The sequence below is a fragment of the Littorina saxatilis genome, linkage group LG6 (assembly GCF_037325665.1).
Source record: "Littorina saxatilis isolate snail1 linkage group LG6, US_GU_Lsax_2.0, whole genome shotgun sequence".
In the NCBI taxonomy this organism is placed as follows: Eukaryota; Metazoa; Mollusca; class Gastropoda; order Littorinimorpha; family Littorinidae; genus Littorina; species Littorina saxatilis.
In genome coordinates this window covers 19,358,980-19,381,303 of record NC_090250.1, presented here as the reverse complement: position 1 = coordinate 19,381,303, position 22,324 = coordinate 19,358,980, and the positions used below count along the sequence as shown (strand labels likewise).

At 43.8% G+C, this 22,324-nt stretch overlaps 2 protein-coding genes across 2 annotated transcripts in view; one reads left to right on the top strand and one right to left on the bottom strand.

The window, feature by feature from the left end:
* Positions 1 to 22,324, bottom strand: part of LOC138968691 (arginine--tRNA ligase, cytoplasmic-like) — a gene marked incomplete at its 3' end in the record, with an annotated part of 154,209 nt that overhangs the window by 76,829 nt on the left and 55,056 nt on the right.
* LOC138968694 (uncharacterized) lies at positions 2,836 to 7,350 on the top strand. Its single transcript, XM_070341298.1, has 3 exons — positions 2,836 to 2,935; positions 5,602 to 5,867; positions 6,351 to 7,350. Exons 1-3 carry the CDS (start codon positions 2,857 to 2,859, stop codon positions 6,531 to 6,533), a joined length of 528 nt encoding a protein of 175 aa, XP_070197399.1. The 5' UTR covers positions 2,836 to 2,856; the 3' UTR covers positions 6,534 to 7,350.

Genomic DNA, 22,324 nt, shown 5'->3' with positions numbered 1-22,324 from the left:
GTTTCATTCTGTGAGTTCCACAGCTTGACTAAATGTAGTAATTTCGCCTTACACGACTTGTTTCCAACTTCGGTTTGGCTGTCATGTCCTAGCGGAATTGCGAAACTGTGAAACAAGAGGGGGGGGGGGGGGGGTGACAAGGCGTAAATTGCGTAATTGTTAAAGAAGGAACTGATGAGTGAGAGGAGGGGATGGGGGCGGGACGATACCCAATCATTTATGCTTACACACAAAGGTCTGTCTCCCCGGATGACGGACTGGGGGTAGGGGGTTCGGGGGAAGACACGGGGGGATAAGTCGGGAGGAAAACAACAGTTACCCTTTCTGTGCACTTGGTCTTGTCCGGCATTCCTCCGTGCAAGCTGGTTGGTTAGATAGGAGGAATAGGGCTCGAGTTGTTTGGGTTATCGGAGTTGTTGCTGTCGTGGCGGTGTTTTGCGAGACACCGGGAAGGGGGGGGGGGGGGGGGTCTTTACAGGAAGAGAAAACCTCAATTACCCTTATTAACCTTTACGGTAAAGTGGGTCTTGTTGTTAAAGGCGGCGGTGGTGCGCCCCCCCCCCCCCCGCACCCACCCCCCCTCATCTCTCTCTCTACTGACACACACACACACACACACTGGGACAGAATCGCGATAAAGGTCATGGCGACAGTCACAAAAGATTGATTGGGTCCAACCAGATTCCTGTTGTATCGGCAAGCCCTGGCTCCACCACCAATTGTCTTGGTCCATTTGACACACAGCTCATCTCGGATTGCCCGGCGTCGCCACTGATTATACACGTGCGTTTTGTTTTCTCTCTCTCTCTCTCTCTCTCTCTCTCTCTCTCTCTCTCTCTCTCTCTCTCTCTCTCTCTCTCTCTCTCTCTTAATATGTGTGGCTTACGTAACGGCGCTACCCAAAGAGAGTCCACCAAGCAGTGTGACACACGTAACGGCGTTAACCAAAGAAAGTCCACCAAGCAGTGTGACACACGTAACGGCGTTACCCAAAAAAGCCCACTAAGCAGTGTACGTGACACTCGTAACAGCGTCACTCGAAGTCCATCAAGCAGTGTGACACGAGCAACGGCGTTACCCAAACAAAGCCCACCAAGCAGTGTGACAAACGTATTTAAGGCGTTACCCCCCAAAAAGTAAACCACATGGCAGTGTGACACACGTAACGGCGTTACCAAAAATAAAAGCCAACAAGCAGTGTGAAAATGTAGCGGCGTTACCCAAGAAAGCCCACCAAGCAGGGTGACATCTGTAACGGCGTTACCCCCCCCCAAAAAAAAAAAAACCAAACAAGAAGAGCAAACGCTCGATCGAGTCACTTTCGCAGTTCTGAATATTATATGAGGCATCAGATGGACAGGAAGAAATTGCTATTCACAACACAATGAGTCACGTTCACATAAAATTTGAGCCCGGTCACTTTTATAGTTTCCGAGAAAAGCCCAACGTTAAGTTGTGTGTTGCCGAACAGAAAAGGCTAGTTATCTCCCTTGTTTTTCTGATAACGTTCGTAAAAGGCTACAGATGTAAATACTTTGATGTAAAGAATAATCCTACAAAGTTTCAATCACATCCGATGAACTTTGTCAAAGATATAAAATGTCTAATTTTTCCTTTGACGCTGACCTGTGACCTTGAAAAAGGTCAAAGGTCAACGAAACCATCGTTAAAGTGTAGAGGTCATTGGAGGTCACGACTAAACAAAATATGAGCCCGATCGCTTTGATAGTTTCCGAGAAAAGTCCAACGTTAAGGTGGTGTCTACGGACGGCCGGCCGGCCGGCCGGACAGACTAACACTGACCGATTACATAGAGTCACTTTTTCTCAAGTGACTCAAAAAAAAAAAAAACTACACACACCAAAACACTCACACATACTCGGCGGTACCCACTTCCTCAACTGTCACCGTGAGAGCGACAGGGGCACTTGGGGTTGTGGGGGGGGGGGGGGGGGGGGCAACAACCAACCCTCCATTCCATCGCTAGTTCTTGGCTTCAACACGAGACACCAAGAGAAGGCAACACCAGCAGGAGGCCCAGCTCTGCCCGGCTACTGCAGAGACACACAGGCATACAGAATACAGAACAGGCAGCGGTCACACGCAGCACAACGCAACAATCGTCGGCACTGCCGCTATAGCTTCTCACAGAGATTGTGCAGCAAAACAATTATACAGTCTGAGCTGTCATATATATCTGAAATGGCGTCGAATGCCTAGTCAGCCACTTCAAACGTATTTTCTGTCTGACTGTGAGGTTGTTTTCCTTGTTGTGTGCATGGAACGTGTACAGTAATGAATAAAGAAAGAGCTGATGGTATTTAAAATGGTTTGGTGGGAAGAATGTAGCTATGAGAAGCAGAATTTGCCCAAAAATCACGAGTATTTTGCCCGCCATTTTGTGACACTTACTTGGGTAGGTATACTTCGAAGAAACTAGGTGGCACACTAACAGACAAAATCAAGTAGATGAAACTGAAACACGCGCACAAAAGATTCAGCTCACAGTACAAGCACTTGAAACCACATCTGTAGCCTGTAGTATTATTTTTTGCAACATATTCTCGGGTCACGGCGGGCGTTAGATTTTCGTGTCAGAAATCACGTAGGCACTTTCCCGGCATTGTCTGGCGTTGATGTACGATGGCAGAAAGAAAACTATACGATAAATTTAAGGGACAACACAAACAAATAAAAAAGAGACATTCATGATGATATCGTACGGAAATTACTATGAAGATGTGTTCTCCTCGGTCTTATTTTATTTTTTCGTGTCGTCGATTTTCGAGACGTCGTACTTCGGTTATACTTCATCGCTTTGTTTTGCCTATTTTTTTCCCGCGAAAAGTTTGGAACATGTTAATATCCACTTATCTTCTGGTTCATTTGCTGTCCACGATGTGTGACCCGGCACCCAGCGCCGAAAATGCGGAAGGTAAGTTGATACCATTTTGGGCATCATGTAACGCCCTCCAGTTACTAAAAAATCACTGTTTTTTTGCTTTCTTTCACTTTTTGTGTGGTTATTCTTGTATTAAAATATAATATTATTGTTCTAAAAACATTATGGGTTGATGTCGGTGATTTGTTTTCACAATTTGATGACTGGTTCGTGTTCTGAAGTCCGGCAAAATTTGCCGATGTTCATTTCAAGGGGTTTTCGTCGTTTTCTTTGTTACCTGTACGAATAATAATGATTTTAATTTTGTTTAATCCAGAAAGTGATTCAAACTCGGAAAACACGAGTTTAGTTATGAAAAATAAATAATAACGGAAGAAGTGTATTTCCGAACCCGGAGCTCGTTACAAACACCAAACGAATACCGTGTAGCGTAACGCCCACCTGCACTTGATGTGATTGTATTTGTTTCTTTCACTTATTTAATTTAGCTTACAGTTTGGAAAGACAGAATGCAAACTGAAACGTTAGACACGCATTTTGTTCTTTTTACACATGAACGTGCTGAACTTGTAGGCGTGAGTTACCAACACCACATCCAGTACAGTCGTCTCAGTGTAGGGAAACGCGCTCTTACTGTCGTCAGAAAACTTTTCGCTCGATTGTCGCTATGTTAAAGTAATTGTCTTATTTTTCTTCGTTATTCAATAGTATTAAACGCACTCGCCTTTATCTTGACCTTACACGAAAAAACACTGTGGCAGACAGCGGTAGTTACGGAACACAACGGTGGTTGTTTTCGTCGTGTATGTAACTTACTGAGGAGTACAAACTAAGAGGTATTAATACATGATTTCTGTCTCTTTCATTTTTTTAGTCTGTAAAAAACAGGAAATCGGTATTGGTTATTATTCTTTGTTTCGTTAAGTTCAACCCACGAAAATGGTTTTGCAAGGCGTTGGTTTCAAAGACGAAGGTGTGTCAATATCTTGGTGTAAGTAACTTACATCTCGAAGCAGTTGAAAAAAACACCCCCCCCCCCCCCCCCCCCCCGTTCCCTCGCTTTTCCTGACGATAAACAAAATCAGTAACACCACATCTTTCTTTCCATTCACTCTTTTAATGGTAAAAATTCCTTAATCGACGGAGTTGGTTTCCAACGCGATTTCGAAATTACGTTCTTCGTGTAGGCTAACTCGCTCGACCAAGAATAATGACGAATTTATAGAACCTCTGCTCACAGGTTTTCCTGTTGTTGTTTATTTCTCCTGCTTTCCCTTGTGCCAGTATTTGGATGAAGGTTGCATTAAATGTGTTTTATTATGCATAATGAAGTTGGTTACATACACCATACCACGGATTATCACTCGCTTTCAAGTTTTACATTTGCGCGAAGGCACTGTAATGAGCGATATAATGTCTTCGAAGTCACATGTATTTCAGGGAACTGTAAATACTTATTCAATATGTGGTCTATTAGAGTTAGTTACATTTCACTGGTGTAACGTAGATCAGACGTGTCGGTAACTCCCACGCTCAGAGTAGTTTTCCACTCTATTAACCTTTGGGTAGCGTGATGGTAGGCCTATAGTAAAATGGATTCAGTTGAAAATGCCCAGAATTTTGAGTATTCTCCGTGATTTAATTCATCTCGACCATCATTTCCTACGAATGGGTTACCCAACACCAAAGTTGGTGTCAGTAACGCGCTCCGGCTTGCAAAGATGCCTGCTATCGAGCGATTCGAATGGAGAGCAAAGTAAATAGAAGGATTAAACAGAAAACTCAAAGTATTTCGTGTAGCTGACAGATTTACCCATTTAAGATGTTAAAGTTATGTATCTGCTGACTGACACGGAGCGCGTTACACTACACGACACAACGGCTGCAGGTAACCAACGCTGCTGGCGACAGTACTGTCCAGTGTCGATTTTTTTTTTTTTCGCGGTGTGCACACTGTCAGTACCACTTCACTCTCTATCTTCCTTGCCTCCACGGACGGGAGCCTGCCGCAGTTCCAAGGAGGAGGGAAGGGGGTGGCGCAGGGTGGTGGTGGTGGGAGTGGTGAGAGAGGTGGTACTGCGTGAAAGGCGAGCGTGGTACAGAGCCAGAAAAACACAGTGCACTGTTCGCTGTTGTGACCACAATCTGATGCTCAGTGTCATGTACGCGGCATGTGTGTGTGTGTCTGTGTGTGTAAGAGTGTGTGTAAGAGTGTGTGTGTGTGTGTGTGTGTTGGGGGGTGGGGTCGAGGGGTAGAGGAAGGGGAGATAGAGAAGAGTTTAATTGCTAGGCGTTCCTTTTGTGATTGTTCTTTGTAATAAAAGAAAATTATTACACACACATACACACACACACACACACACACACACACTCAGTATGTTACAGTACCCAGGCTGCCCCCATTTTTAATATAGATTTGGTAAAATCTGCTTGTTGAAACGTCTAAGACTAAAATCGAACAATTTTAAATCTGGAATACACAAGGCTGTAGTACTGGAGTTTTCAGCTATGGGAACATGTACAATGACCAGAAAGAAAAGAGAAAGAAACCAATTACCTTATTCTACTGGACAATGATTTGGTGTGTGTTTTTTTTCCCGCTGGGGAGGGGAGAAGGGTATGTATATTTTGTGTTGTTGATTTTGTTTTATTTATATTTTTTACCGTGAAACTGATATGAGCTCATTACACTCTTTCAGAAAACACAGCAGAGCCGTCTTCAAGTGCTAAGTACAACTTGCGGATTAAACTGAAAAGACCCGTCAACTGCAGTTATGAAGAAGATGAGGAAGATGAGGGGGATGGGGAGATTTCAGCAGGCGAAAACCTCACAGAATGGCAGAAGAAACTCCGGAAGCATGAAGAACATGGAACCATGGAAGCATTCCGGAAGAAAGAGAAGGAAAGGCATCAACTTTACCAGCAGTCCACCACTTCTGAAAAGAGGGCTATCATTCGTGAACAGGTACGATGCCGAGTTGCAAGATGTTACAGAGATTTTAGTTGGAAAGTAGAATGCAATACAAACCATTTGTTGTATGTATTTCATGAACCTATAGCTAGTGATTGTTCTGTGCATTTTTAATTTGTAACCAGTGAAGTTACTTGCCAAACAACCATAGGCACATGATTCAGTGCTGAACTCAGTTTACCTTAACCAAGGACAAGCTCAACTCAAGCCAGGGGATTTCATTAAGGTGAAGGTGCCAAAGAAGAATGGATCAGCTGTCATTTACATGGCACAGGTGAGGATGAAGAAAAATATGTGTAAGACTCATTAACTTCGGCGACGGAATAAGTGAAGACCATTTATTACAAATGCAAATTTTAATTTCAAGTATTTCTGCTATGCCAGTTTTGCTTCTCCGCCTACAGAGTATTTGTGCATCCTATGTAGAGCCTCACCACTGTAGTAACACTTGGCTATTCTCACTTCTCATTTACACAGGTCACACAGAAAGAAGGAGGGGTCATTTCTGGACGCTATCTCAAACCATGGGGAGCAGCTTGGAAATTCAGTGATGCCCTCTCATTTGTCGAGGAGTATCAAATTCCTCTCCAGGACATAGGGGAGAAGATGGACAGTGCTGTTCTTCATGATGACGGACGAAACATCTACTATACCTTTTGAACAAGCCTGCAGAAACATGTCAACCATTTGCCAGAGCTTTTGTTGCTGAATAGCACAACTCTTGACACTGAAACTGATAGTTTATTTTGCAAATGATTGTGGTCTAGCTTGTTTTTTTTTTTCTTTCTTTTGATGCTGACCTTTTTTCCCTTTTACTCTGTAGATTGTGAAATAGCTTGGAAGATACTTGCTAATCTTGTAGTGTACATGTTTGACACGTTTTCTGTCTTATTTTCTACAAGACCAAAATGATTTTTTTTCTTCTGCAAGTTGTAAGATAACTGTGCCTTGCAAAATGCTTTGTTCTTAATCTGCTTAATACTTTCCTTACATAAAAGATGGAATGTTGCAAATGATGTTTTAAAACGCACATAACTTTTTCTCTGAATTACCCTTACACGTTGCATGTATAATATGCCTTAAAGACTAAAAATGCTGTTTTGATTACTATGAAGTTAACAGTTGGATTAATAATGGGGATATTTTCATGCCCTTATATTCATTCAACTTGTAACCTACAGATTAACACGGTACCCTGGTTCTGAGTCAGCCGTTTGTCTCAGCGAAATGACACGTTCTTCTCTTTATGAAGTATTATGTTCGCTATACCCTGTTATAATGAATAAACAAATATATATCTATACATTGTATATATATAAGTGCACCAAGATTTGTGGCTACCATAAATTGCAATAACTCTAATCAGCTATTTAGACTGATGGAAAGCTTTTTCTTGCTTAATCTTATGAAAATGGAAAATTTTCGTGATATGTAACTTACTCCAGGGCATTCTGTAACACTTTACTTACTGTTTCTCTCACACAACTCACTGCAACCCTTCATGCGGCGGTGAACTATGCAAGCAACCTTGTTCCTAACATTTCAACATAAAATTAGGGTACTGGCAGTACATTTTCTGTCCTGAAAGCAGGAGAAGTAGTGTTTTTGGTAACAGGTAACCAGCACCACAGTGGGGCTTGATACTCAGCGGCCTAAAAAAAGATATGTCTGTGTGCTGCAGGTAATATGTATGAAAAAAATCATAATTTGATAGTTTATACTTCTTGAATCCTTGCACATTTATGCTTTCAAACTTTATAGTAAGTGCCAGGGAGTAAATTGCCGATAACAGGCAAAACCAGAAACAGGGTACTCAGAGATTTGAGAAAAAAATATTGCTTATGTACATAGTAAAGACATTATATTATCTTAAAAAACATTTCCAGACACCCAAGACACTTATAATGAAAAGCAAAAAGCAAATCTGTGTGAAATCAGTTAAAAAATGTCAAAAACTGTGTATCAGCAGCATCTTTGGTGAAACTGTAACCTACTCCAAGATTCGACTCATGAGACACTGATGAAACTTCATCAAATTGGACAAGATTTTGTGCGAAGATACTTGGCTGTGCATAGAATAATTGCATGGAATCCAAATTTGCAAAACCTTAAAGTGAAAACAACAGTATAGATATTGTGATGTGACACGGTGATGTGTAACCAGCTCTGTATTTTATTTTGACACTCTACCACTTCAGACTGTTTGCCGATATTCCTTTTTCATTTATGTGAACACATACTGCATGGATTAATAAACTTTATAGAGGAAATAAAAATTGTTTCTGCTCACTTGTAATTTTGCCCTTTGTGTCACAAGAATTCGACACCATTTCAAATTCTTCCCCGATATATGGCAAATTGTGTGTGCTAACAGCCGTGTCTGGGGACAGAAACTAGTCCGTTTGACGCGTAAAATTTAGAGCGAACGCTGCCAGAAGTGTCAACACGTCAAAAAGCGTAGGGTGTTTCCCTGCTTCACCTCCCGACTCCCGCGTTGTTTTGGTTGCACCACACCGCGTAGCCCTCATTTCATACTTCTCTCAAAGAGGAAAATCTTAACTTCTCTCATCTTCCAAGGCTATAGCCATAACATTGAGTCGAGACCGTAGACTGAGTACTACAATACAGTCTCTGGTCGCAGAAAAATGTGTCTCTTCTCAAAACAGACGTTTCATTCAGAAAAATCTCGCAGCGTGGTGCTGTTTTGTGAAACTAGTGGTGGTGGTGTTGGTGTAGGCATGACAATTTCTGGGTGTGACAGTTCATGGAGTGACAAGGTAGGCACAGCACTGTTTTGCGGGTTCTTCCAATAAAGCTGCACCCAGAGGGCAGTGCTCAATGAGTTATATATCGGACATCCAGTGGGCAGTAAAGCAAGTAAGGAACAGTGCATTTGTAAGGAATAGAGTGAGTCGTGAAGGATTGATTTCCCCCTAAATCTGAAGAAAGGGCTAGGAGCGGAAGAGTTGTGAGTGGAGGTATCGTGTTGCTGGATGCCACAAGGAATCTGTCTGTCTGATGGCGACCCACTGACCTGTCGACCTCATCTACCTGCACTCACGCGTAAGTTTATGTCCGTTTTACAGGTAAAGCAAAGCGCACAGGTATGAAATCGTTTATTAAATAGTTATCGTGTACCTGTTTACTTGAATGAATTAACAGAACACTTATAAAAACACGCACACGCACGCACGCACGCTTGCGCATACGTACCGCGCTTGGACGCACGCATTCAGGCACGCAGGCACGCACGCACGCACACACACACACACACACACACACACACACACACACACACACACTATTTTGAATTACTGTTGTATTCATGGTTTGAAGTTCTGTCTCTATGTACATGGATTTTGTCAGCGGTTTGATATCCCTGCAACTATGGGGAATCTAACTTCAATCGTGAAAACGAGGAAGGGTGGAGGGGGGGGGGGGGGAGGGGGGAGGGGCGGCGGAGTGGGAGGGAACGGGGAGGCTTGAACATTTCATACAATACAACGCGGGATTGGAACGACTTGGTTTGACGGAGCGTATCAAATGAAATGACAGCAAACATGACACGTGCACACACACCCGCACAAAGTCCACACCCTCCGTTTTTGTTTTACGTAGCGCACGTTGACTTGCACAATATGCATCTTCTGTGCTCTACATATTGTTTTTTAAATTTGTTTAGTTTATTCGATATTTTAAAAAAAATCCATGAAGAAGAATATTCGTTTTTATTCGTTAACTTCATACACATGTCACACAATTACATTGAAGAGGGATACGCATTTCATCACTTCGTCTAGTTCAAACGATGGTTGCCCGTAAAGCAGCGTCAAAGAAAGATAACGCGACAAGCACCTGTTCATCCCATACACTAATTCAGGAACCTGGCTGGCCGAGGGATGCAGTGAAACGGAATTTGACAGGTGTGGACAAAAAGGTGCACCCGGTCAGTGGGGGGCGACAGTGAGGCTCGTTCGGGATTTAAATTTACCCACGTTTGGTCGTATCACTCACACATTTACTTGGGTAAGGCAAAGACGATTAGGGGTAGGACTTAACCCTTTTAACAAGACAGAACTGATCGGCTTGAACAAGTGTTTTTCTTGAGCACGATATAAAATTGATCTGGTCTTTTTTTTAATATTAAAAACGTCCTCCGCTACCCCCTCGGCCGGACTATACCAGTACGGTGGTCACGTGCTCCCTCCACCACTGTGATACTGACAGGTCGTGTCCACGTGTTAATGTTACGCGAGTGACAATCCCAGCCGTTCTGACGATGACAGCCCCAAGTGGATAAGTGTGGCTCGTAAGCTCTGGTCGCGATGACAGTTCCACTAATTAACTTCTTATCCGCCACAGAAGATCAGCCATTTATCTGATTACGGTTCCATTCGACAGCCCCCGGTAACTGTCGGCATGCACACCAGACATGACTTTTGTGTGACCCTTCATAATAATATAATAATAAATGAGCATTTATATAGCGCAACATCATAACTTTACAATTATGCTCTTTGCGCTTGACACATTTAAAATTAAAACACAGTTATACAAAGCATTTACATCTACATTCATAGTCAGCAACGCTTAAATATTTACAGTTTCTGTTATAAAAGCGACAGGTCATGGCATTCCAGAGTACAAAGTCTGTTACCGAGTGGCTACTTTCGTTACATTTTATTACCAATCAGCTCGTACCGTTCTCGACGGAAATAAGCTGCATGAGAGGACACAAATCTTAAGTTCCTCGTAGAGCTCATAGCCTTTGTATTCAGCACCCGGTCCCATTATTTATATATACACCGATTTACAGTTAGCGTGCTTTCTGCTAAGCCTCGGTACTTAGCCTGATTGCTTACACAATGATTATCACCGCGCTTAGTGCTCAGTCTGAGTACTTAGACTGATTACTTACATAATGAGTGTCTCCGCGCTTAGTGCTCTGTCTGAGTACTTAGACTGATTACTTACATAATGAGTGTCTCCGCGCTTAGTGCTCTGTTTGAGTACTTAGACTAACAGGGCACAACCGACTAAATGCCCACATGTACAGCAAATTCAGAATTGGCGAGTCCGAGATGTGCTCCTGCAATGCAGACATCATGAATGCTGAGCACCTGCTGCACAACTGCCGACTCCATGACGCTCCCAGGCAGGCATCGTGGCCGGAACCACTGAGGGTCAAGCTCTTCGGCGGCCTGGAGGACCTACAGAGGACAGCTGCTTTCGTGCGGGCGATTGGCATCTCCATCTAGTGAACGACGAAGAAGAAGAAGAAGAAGAAGAAGTACTTAGACTTGATTACTTATATAATGAGTGTCTCCGCGCTTAGTGCTCTGTCTGAGTACTTAGACTTGATACTTACATAATGAGTGTCTCCGCGCTTAGTTTCAACACTTTCTACCCCACCAATGTTGACCAAGTTTCTTTTAGCCGAGACTTGCTGTGCTGCAGCAGGTCACTCAGATTTATAACTGTGTAGTAACTGTGTACACGCTGGAATGCAGGCGTTGGATGGACGTTACAGGAAGCGACTGAAGCTAACAGTTTGAGCGGGTATATCCGTAACTGGTCAGATAGAGCCATATGAGTGGGTACGGATATATCCGTACCTGGAAGACAATGATGTAAGCCTGGGTACTTAGACTGATTTACTTACCGGATGCATCTGAACTCCCCCGGAAAAAGAAAATAGGATTGTGCACTCTTTTTCTTCTTCTTCTTCGTGCATGGGCTGAAACTCCCACGTTCACTCCTGTTTTTGCACGAGTGGGTTTTTACGTGTCTGACCGGTATTTTACCCCGCCATTTAGGCAGCCATACACCGACTACGGGGGAAGATTATGCACTGAATTACCTCTCGCCTCATTTTTGGACCCCACTCCACTTCGTGTACACTACATTGGGGTGTGCACGTTAAAGATCCAACGATTGACAAAAGGGTCTTTCCTGGCAAAATTGTATAGGCATAGATAAAAATGTCCACCAAAATACCCGTGTGACTTGGAATAATAGGCCGTGAATAGTAGGATATGCGCCGAAATGGCTGCGATCTGCTGGGCGATGTGAATGCGTGATGTATTGTGTAAAAAAAAAATCCATCTCACACGGCATAAATAAATCCCTGCGCCTTGAATATGTGCGCGATATAAATTGCATAAAATAAAAATAAAAACATAAAAAAATAAATCCCTGCGCTTAGAACTGTACCCACGGAATACGCGCGATATAAGCCTCATATTGATTGATTATAGCCGCGCAGTTGTCAAGTCATTAGAGTGACGATTACGGCATGAATCGCGGCATAAATCGTGACTTGAGAAGGATATATCGGTAGGAGTGGGTGGTCGGGGGCATGGGTGCTTGTTGTTGCCGTTTTTGTGTTTGCTTATCAAATAGAGACTACCTCGTGCACCGTGACACTGAGAAGGTTCTATTTTTTTTTAGGGGGGAAGCGAATTTTCATGTCAAAAACAAAAGTTCTGATTTCAAACTCCACCAAGGGAAATAAGAGAGAGAGTGACTGAAAGAGAGAGAGAGAGAGAGAGAGAGAGAGAGAGAGAGAGAGAGAGAGAGAGAGAGAGAGAGAGAGAGAAGAGAGAGAGAGAGAGAGAGAGAGAGAGAGGGGGGGGGGACAGAGAGAGAGAGAGAGAGAGAGAGAGAGATGATGATGATGGAACTTTATTTTTCAAGGATAGAGGTTTAAGGTGACGCCTTTTCTTACAACCGGTCCTTACTTCTAATACAAATGTCTACTAAATGATAAACAAGTAAAGCAACATGACAAATAAACAAAGTAAACGAGAGAGAGAGAGAGAGAGAGAGAGAGAGAGAGAGAGAGAGAGAGAGAGGTGGGCGGGCCGGGTTGGGGGGAGTGGGGGAGCGGGCCGGGTTGGGGGGAGTGGGGGAGGGTATGATCTACGCAGACACTGTGAATATAGTAAATAAGAATAATGTCCGCGTCAGCAGCCTCAAAGCCGTCAACCTACTGTCAAAGCACCCTAGCAAATAACCACAATGTAACCATGTTGAAATCCAAGCGATCTCATTAGTGGGCTTTGCGGCGTATACAACCAATAAAACGACCAAAGCATTGAATCCAAAGGTCAGGGAAAGGTCATTTCCCCATCGATTCATGATGGCTCCAGTCCCCCATCCTCCCTTCCGTCTCTTCCGGGATTCTGGATTTTGTCTGCACCGGGGCACAGGAAACCAATGGAGAATAGGACGTTAGCAACGATGGCCTTCAGAAATTGATTTTCAGACCGTTCTGTACAAGGATAACTTATTCCTGCACTTGGTAAGTTCTTGTCTGGGTCCATTATTTTGTAATCAACACTAAAGAAGGACTGGACAATTGTTTTTTTGTCGCATTCTCTGCGACAGGCAAATACTGTGTGCAGCCCAAAGAACACTCAGAATTAAAAAAACAAAAAACACAAGAATTGTAGGTCATTGGAACGTTTAGTCTAACGATTAAGCAATGTTGTCAATAAGGGAACGATGCCATAACTGAGGATGAAAGTCGCTTGTTCATTTCAATGCTTGCTATTCTCTCAGGTGCCAGGAGAAAGGTTCCGAATAACTCTTGCTTACTCCATTACACATGTTGTATGCATAAATAAAGTTCGCTTACTTCCCTTTGGTTATTTGATATTGTTCCCATAACCTACAATTCTTGTATTTTTATTCTAAATTTTGGAACGCCGTTAGCAGGCTATCTGATTTTGGATCAAAGAACACGCATGAAGTGACCTTTTTTTTTTTTTTTTTTTTTTTTTTGTGCATACACAAATAAGGACAAGGATCAAGGATCAAAGCACAATTCTTTGACCACGGGCTACAGCTGGCCTGATTTCCCCAAGGCACTCAACCAGAGAGCATTGACCCCAACACAGGGCCGTAGAGAGTACTACAGGCCTGTTAAGTGTGCTCATCAAAGGCTCCTTCGCTAGGTTTCCTCCACAACCCTTCGTATTTTCAGACTTGAGGGTCAAACACCGGAGACTTCCGTGTGAACCGAGAAAGGAAATCCAAAAACAACAAGAAATTCCTCCGAGGTAGGAAAAACACCCCCGTCCTTACCATTCTCACTGCCACCAACTGAGAAGGTTATTTCCCTTTGACCATTAATATGTCCCTCTATAAGTCCTTGTAGAATCTTAATCCACCAATAACTCCCTAACCGTGTGTTTGACTGGTCCCAATTTTTGTAAGGACCGTCTCAGGAATGTATAGAACCTGTTCACCAAGTTTGGTGACGATCGGTCCGTTCATTCTTGAGATCTATATGCGAACACAAACACACACACAAACAAACACATCGACCGAATCCTATACACACCCCTATACCGGGGGTGTAAAGAGACTGCCAACGTTCTAACGTTCAGAATAAAAAAAACACTGGAACGCTTAATTATGACAAAATTACAAACACATTTCATTTTTATATGATTATGACCAAATAACGTTTTGTTTTGTCATAATAAAACGTACCAGTTTTTTTTGGTTTTTTTTTAGAAAGGAAAAAACCTTGTATCAGTCCCGCGCATATCCGTATCGGTTGACGGGACCAACCAACAACCAACCTACCTGGCAAAACGGTTCATTTCAGTTTGGCTGTAGCAGTGGAATCCCCTTTTAGAACAACCCAATTTAAAGAAGTTACCTACCTGAAGACCCTGCTCTCTCAGCTTTTGTCTCCATAACATCTGTAAATGTATGTACCTCCAGTGTTAGACAGTCCTTTCTGTAAGACCGACCAACACTCTGGAACTCACTTCACTTCCCTTAGCTGATCGCCAGTCTCCCATTCTACCATCCTTAAAACCCACCTGTACAAATCCGCCTTTTACCCCAAAGAGAACGAAAACGAGCGAAGCAAGACATTGAAGCTATTGTGTGATGCTTCGGTGTGATGTGCGTGACTGTGACTATTCGGGTTTAACGTCCTCTTAGACCAACTGGTCTATATTGGGACAGGTATTGGTAATACGCTGAAGATATGGTGTGATACTTTGATTCGAACAAGCCCGCTGTGGCTGTCTTCTTCGACACACCAGCATTGGGTTTGTCTCGTCAAAGTATCGAAATACGATCATGAAAATCAGAGATGAGAGATGATGCATGCGTGTCTTCGTGTTTTCCAAGCCCTGAGACTTTCGCTGTGAACGTGAGATCTTTTTCGTGCGCATGTATGAACACGGGGGTGTTCGGACACCGAAGAGAGTCTGCACAAAGTTGACTCCGAGAAATAAATGTCTCGCCGAACGTGGGGATCGAACCCACGCTGATAGTGACCAACTGGCTACAAAGCCAGCGCGCTACGTCCCCGCCCTGTGTGATGTGCAAGAGTATGTGCCCAGTGACGGGCTTCTTTGTTGTGTGTCGGCTGTTTGCTTTTCGTGTTCGTTCTTGAGGTGTTTTTTTTGTGTGTGTGTATTATTTTATGTGGTTGCTGGTTGTAAAATCTTAGCTATGTATGCTTGCATTTTAATGTTGACGTTGGATTGAATTCGATGTTTAAATTGTGTGATGTAATTTAAAGAGCTTGTAGTCTTGTAACACAGTATGCCTGTTTGTTCGTTGTTGAATTTGTTTTGCCCTAAAGACTGTGTTAAATCTTTATTCTACAAATCATTCTACTAATTATTACTCAGGAAAGCGAAGTTCCATCGCGTCCTGCCATTTGAGAACAAGGATATAAGGACAAGATTTGATGTAGTCCTGTGAGGCTACCCTCATGGATAGACCTATATTAGATATATCTAAATATAGGTCCCTGCCTCATGGAAATTCGGGTAGCTTTCTCTCTGGGGAAAGCGAGCTGCCATACAGTACCCATTAGTTCTTGCATGCCCAGCCACTTTCGCTGTGAACATGGGTTCTTTATCGTGCGCATGCGTGCACACGGGGTTGTTCCGACACCGATCGAGGAGAGTCTGCACAAATTTGACTCTGAGAAATAAATCCCTCGCCGAACGGGCGGTATCGAACACACTAGTGACAACTGGTTTTAAAGCCAGCGCCGCTACTGACTGAGCTATTTCCACGCCTTGGAACAGAAGCGTTATACTGTAGTTGTGGGTATTATGCAGAGAACGGAGACACATGGACGGTGGGCGGGCTATTCAGGAAAGCGACAGCTTGGGGGCGGACATCGAGTGATAATATATCATGAGTGGATAATTAGCAATATCAGTCTCCTCCACGCCAGCTGCCTGCCACTCAGTCACGGTGAAAGCTGCATAACATGACCACACCACCAGCAGATTGCTGTAAGTCACAAGTAAGAAAGGGAACGGGAAGAGAGATGGGGTGAGATGGGAGAAGGAGAGGGGTTGGTTGGTTGGTTGGTTGGTTGGTTATTATTTTTTGTATCGTCTCTTCAGCTGATATTGCTATTCGAGACCGATTCAGGAGGTAGAGGGGAGAGATAAATAGAGGGAGGGAGAGAGAGAGGGTGATAGAGAGAGTGCGTCTGACTGAGGATGTAGTCTGTCAGTCTGGTCCTACTTCCTGTGCGGAGGGATGACACAGCAGTCACTGTCACTGGCTGTTGAACTGAGTGTCTCGGCACGTGCGGCTCTGTCAATCCACTGAACTAAAAGTCGGACAGGCGGCCTCATTTCTCAGCGTTCCGACTGTCGGTCGTATTCGGATATAAATGAGACTAGCAATTAACACCATCAAAATTGCTATGCCCTCAGTTGCTGTACTTTGCTGGCACCAATGCTCTCAGTTCACACCGACATTGCTGGCATAAGGTCCTCAATCCCTCTACATTGCTGGCATAAGGTCCTCAATTCCTCTTCATTGCTGGCATAATTGCCTCAAATCCTCTACATCGATGACACAATGCCCTCAATTGCTGTACATTGCTGGAATAATGGCCTCATTTCCTCTACATTACTGGCATAATGGCCTCAATTCCTCTACATTGCGGGCATAATGCCTTAAATTCATCTACATTGCTGGCATAATGGCCTCGATTCCTCACAACAAACACCTAGTGTAACGCTCCAACTTAGTGGCAACTGGGTGACGAGTCTTGTGGGTAATCGGCCTGGGTTAAAGGATTCCACATCACCTGTAGTGCCACTGGTAGCTGGGTGACCACACCGCCCGGGCGACCACCCACACTCACAACCCAATCAACGAACGCGAATACTGTCTCCACAGGGTTCGGCCTCGCAGAAAAAGACAATGGGCCATGTGTCCCCCTCAACCCAATTTCGATGGGACATAGTTGAAGTCAAGAAGCGCCAAATCTGGGTGTTTTTTTATCCAAAGATGCAACATGGTGTAATATGGTTAATCTGAGCATGTGCCACTCACACCAAATTCAAATATACTATTGTCACCATCAACTCGTCTCTAACTCCAAAAATGCACCTCCTTCTCCCCCCAACACATACACATCCACCCTCCCCACTGCCTACCCATTAGTTCATGGGCGGAGCGTATAGGAACACGAGATCCGTTGGGAAATGTTGCATGCCACAGACTCTTAAAGGGATAACACCTGATGGAAAAGGCTCTCGGATTGCTTCCAAACCTATACCATAAGACTCTGCGTTACAAATAATGATACCGCGCAAGAGGATTACCTTCAGTTTGCAAAAGGAAGTGTGTCAAAAGCTTAATTAAATGTCGCAGAACAGGCAAAGAAAAAGCCTCTTCGTGATGGGTAGATTGGGTTACTTCCACTTAGTTACTTCCCTTTCTTGTGAACAGGATGTTTGTTACTAGGCGGCCGCATCATGGAGGGCGCTAGTCGTCTCGCCGCCATGCGGCGCTTCTCGACTACTGGATGTTTCTAAAGCCGGAGAGAAGCAGCGCGTGCGCTCTGAAGCACAGTCATTAACTTTGATTTAATTAATTACCAAACTTAACTTGTGTCACGTTTTCGAGCAATAGAGGATTTGTCAAATTCGCCCGAAACTCCCCAATAAACGATCAGTTCAATAGTGTCCTTTTAAAAGAGTCCAAAGAGCGAGAGACTGAATGTCACACCGTCCACAGCGCGAGAGACGGGACGATTGTCCCGTGCTGTGCAGTGCTGTGACACTGTCACGATTTACGAGGGGTGGGGGCGAGACGATTGTAAACACTATAAGACCTGTCTTCCGTGCACCCTTTGGTTTGGTTCGCAGGGTTGACAACGTCTCCTTTGCCACTGATGACCCCGCACACATATGATTGAAATGTTCGATGTGTTTCTGGTGTGTGTGTGTGTGTGTGTGTGTGTGTGTGTGTGTGTGTGTGTGTGTGTGTGTGTGTGTGTGTGTGACAGACCTGTTTACCCCCATAAGTGTTTTGGAGTAATGCTCAGCCCCAAAAATAGTAATCCTGGCACAAAAATAGTAATCATCCAGCATTCGTCGCCAATTACAACGCACATGACAACTGTGTCTGCGAAACGCAATCATGCACATATATCCATCATTCACAAACAAAACACATCAGTCAGTTTTTGTGGTCATCATAATTTCAAAGAAGATCACATCAAAAGCACATGCATCACTGATTCTTTTTCTTTTGCTCGTAGTAGGCCTTTTTCAGTGTGTCAAGCGCTTCTCTACTGTACTTGCGCTTTCCGAATGAGTGAGGGCGAGACTTCACCACTAGAATAAGGCTCTCCAGCGTCTCATCAGACAGATCTCTGGTCAGTCCTGTGCTTGTTCACCCCATTTTGCCATTGAAAAAAACAATGCCAAACATGTGAATTGATAAAGAACATTTTTTTTTTTTTTTTTTTTTTTTTTTTAATTTATGAAAATCGTAGTCTTGACACGGATAGCGGAATGGCGTATTTTTTGCAGAAAATCGTAATAAATTACGCCAAAATCGTAAGGGTAAACAGGTCTGTGTGTAGGTGTGTGTGTATGTTTGTGTATGTGTGTGTGTGTGTGTGTGTGTGTGTCAGAGAGAGATCGAGAGAGACAGACAGAGAGACAGACAGACAGACAGAGTGACAGCGGGAAGGATGGAGTCACAAAGCGATAGAGACAGACAGAGAAAGAGAGAGAGAGAGAGAGAGAGAGAGAGAGAGAGAGAGAGAGAGAGAGAGAGAGAGAGACACAGAGACAGAGACAGAGAGACAGACAGAGAGAAACAGACAGAGAAAGTGAGAGAAACACAGCCAGCCGAGGTATTGCACCTCGGTTCGACCGAAGCTAAGTTAAGAATAAATTCCTGTTGTGCAGCGGGTTAAAGTATTCCCTCATACCTCGGAGATATACCTTCACTCGCTCGCAGCGACGTCACGTGACGGAAAGAACGTTATCACACCATTGAAATGACATTCTTTCCGTCCCCTATAGGCGACGAAATAGGTCAAATTTTGTGCACTTTTTAGTGGAAAATGCTTCGACGCCGGAGCGGGTACTGGACCCAGTGCCGTTCTAGTGCAAGTGCACTACAAAGGCACTGCACCCAGTGCCGATAAGCGACAGCATTCTTTCCACCATCTAAAATGTCACGTGACGTCGCTGCGAGCGAGTGAAGGTATATCTCCGAGGTATGAGGGAATACTTTATCCCGCTGCACAACAGGAATTTATTCTTAACTTAGCTTCGGTCGAACCGAGGTGCAATGGGTGGCCAGCCAGAGAAACCAGCAGCATGACGTTTAATCTGTTCTGTGCGAGACTTGCGACTCGGGCCACACAGACAGAGAGGGGGTCGATAGAGCGAGGGGGGGGGGGGGGAGAACGACGGAGGCATTGAACATTTTGACAGATAGCCTTCCAGTTCCCCCATCGAAGGGAGCACAGGAAGGACGACTTTTGTTGGTGTTGCGTTTTGACGCCAGGCTATCACTTGTTATGTGAGATCTGCTACTGTGGGTGTTGCGTTTTGCGCTAGGCTATCACTAGTTATGTGAGATGCGTTGTGTTTTGCGCTTGGCTATCACCAGTTATGTGAGATGCGTTGTGTTTTGCGCTAAGCTATCACTAGTTATGTGAGATGCGTTGTGTTTTGCGCTTGGCTATCACTAGTTATGTGAGATGCGTTGTGTTTTGCCCTTGGCTATCACTAATTATGTGAGATGCGTTGTGTTTTGCGCTAGGCTATCATTAGTTATGTGAGATGCGTTGTGTTTTGCGCTAGGCTATCACTAGTTATGTGAGATGCGTTATGTTTTGCGCTTGGCTATCACTAGTTATGTGAGATGCGTTATGTTTTGCGCTAGGCTATCGCTTGTCATTTGAGACATGCTTCTGTGGGTGTTGTGTTTTGCACTAGGCTATCACTAGTTATGCGAGATGCGTTGTGTTTTGCGCCAGACCATCACACATGAGATATGCTTCTGTGGATGTTGTATTTTGCACTAGGCTATCACTAGTTATGTGAGATCTGCTTCTATGGGTGTTGTGTTTTACACTAGGTTATCACTAGTTATGTGAGATCTGCTTCTGTGGGTGTTGTGTTTTACACTAGGTTATCACTAGTTATGTGAGATCTGCTTCTGTGGGTGCTGTGTTTTGCGCTTGGCTTTCACTAGTTAAGTGAGCCCTAGAATGGTATGCGCTAGGCTGCAGACTAGTTATGTGAGAACTAGTGTTATGCGCTAGGCTATGACTAGATCATCCTGAACTCAGGTCAAAATGAGTTCGGCTCATTCTCTCCCTGACAGGATGCCTTGAATTTCCTTGTCTGGCAGAGAAACATCCTGGCAAGGAAACCGATTTTTTTTTATTTTTTTTTTACATATTTAGAGCTTTTTGTAATGTATTATTGATATAAGCAGATTCGTGATCGTCGATAATGATTTTTCATGGTGTTTTGTAATTTTTAAATTACAAAGGAATTGATATGTAAGACAGTTTCAAGCGAGCTATTTTTCGCGGCTGTATTTACTGTGCAAACAACTCTAAATATGGCAAAAGTGTCACGTGATAATCAACCGTTTGGTTTCGGCGTTCACTGGAGCAGACGATTTTTTCTGTAACTAGTTGACAGTGATGAAACCATATATTACGGTCTCCTTCCGGCAGCAGTCCCAAAATTTCGACTTGTTTTGACGATGTCTTTATCATAACTGTGAAGAACAGAACGGAGATCATTGTCGAAGTCGGCCAATCTGCAATCATTTTCGTCTCGAGAACACTGATCTCAAATTTAGATCAGTGCTCGCGAAAACCATATGGGAGATAACTCTGTATTTTTGTTTTGATAGATTCGCGTAGGACTGTAGCGTCCGGTCAGGGAGAGAATGAGCCGAACTCATTTTGATCTGAGTTCAGGATGATGACCATTCTGATAATCCTCGCTCCACGGCTATCGCCAGTTGTCTCTCTGACCGGACGCGAAAGTCCAACGCGAATCTATCAAAAGACGAATACAGAGTGATCTCCCATATGTTGTTCACGAGCAGTGTTCGCGAGACGAAAATGATTGCAGATTGGCCGACTTCGACAGTGATCTCCGTTCTGTTCTTCACAGTTATGATAAAGACATCGTTCTAAGGTCAAAATAAGTCGACATTTTGGGACTGCTGCCGGAAGGAGACCGTAATATATGGTTGCATCACTGTAAAAAAAATCGTCTGCTCCAGCGAGGGCCGAAACCAAACGGTTGATTATCACGTGACACTTATGCCATATTAAGAGTTGTTTGCACAGTAAATACATCTGCGAAAAATAGCTCGCATGAAACTGTCTAAAATAAAAATTCCTCTGTAATTTAAAAATTACAAAACACCATGAAAAATCATTATCGACGATCGCGAATCTGCTTACATCAATAACGCATCACAAAAAGCTCTAAATATGTAAAAAAAAAAAAAATCGGTTTCCTTGCCAGACAAGGAAACTCAAGGCATCCTGCCAGGGAGAGAATGAGCCGAACTCATTTTGACCTGAGGTCAGGATGGATGATGACTAGATATGTAAGAACGGTTGTGTGTTGCGCTAGGCTAACATATACAGTTATATGAGAACTACTTTTGTATTCTAAGCTGTAAAACCCTATGTTTGTATTCAGTACAGTGAACTATGTGTACTCTCTGCTTTGTTTTCGCTGACTATATAATTTATATCTGCGAACTGTGCTGTATTTTGTGAAGCCATGGGACACGTTAGCTAAAATAAGTGCGAGCACAAACTGCTAGTACCGTGATGTTTTGAATAACGAACCTGCCTTTGCGACCACCCCCCGAAGGCGACCACCTGCCCATAACGACCACTCCAAAGGTTCCCAGACGCGCATCTATTCTATTTAATTTACCTGTTTATGGTGACCACCTGTCTCTAAAGGCCACTTTTGGGCGGTCGTTGTAGACAGGCTCGACTGTATGACGAACGCGCAAACTGTGGACGACCGACCACATACAAGAAACTAGCGCTGGATCTAGCACCATGTTTTTTTTACCCCGAGGCAATTGCCTTGCTGAGGACCTATAATTAGACGTGATATTATCGCTTTGCCCGCGGGGATTCCGGG

Coding starts and splice junctions, on each gene's coding strand:
- LOC138968694 (XM_070341298.1), top strand. CDS start 2,857: ATGTTAATATCCACTTATCTTCTGGTTCATTTGCTGTCCACGATGTGT. Junction 2,936..5,601: donor CAGCGCCGAAAATGCGGAAG/GTAAGTTGATAC, acceptor ACACTCTTTCAG/AAAACACAGCAGAGCCGTCT. Junction 5,868..6,350: donor GGGCTATCATTCGTGAACAG/GTACGATGCCGA, acceptor TCATTTACACAG/GTCACACAGAAAGAAGGAGG.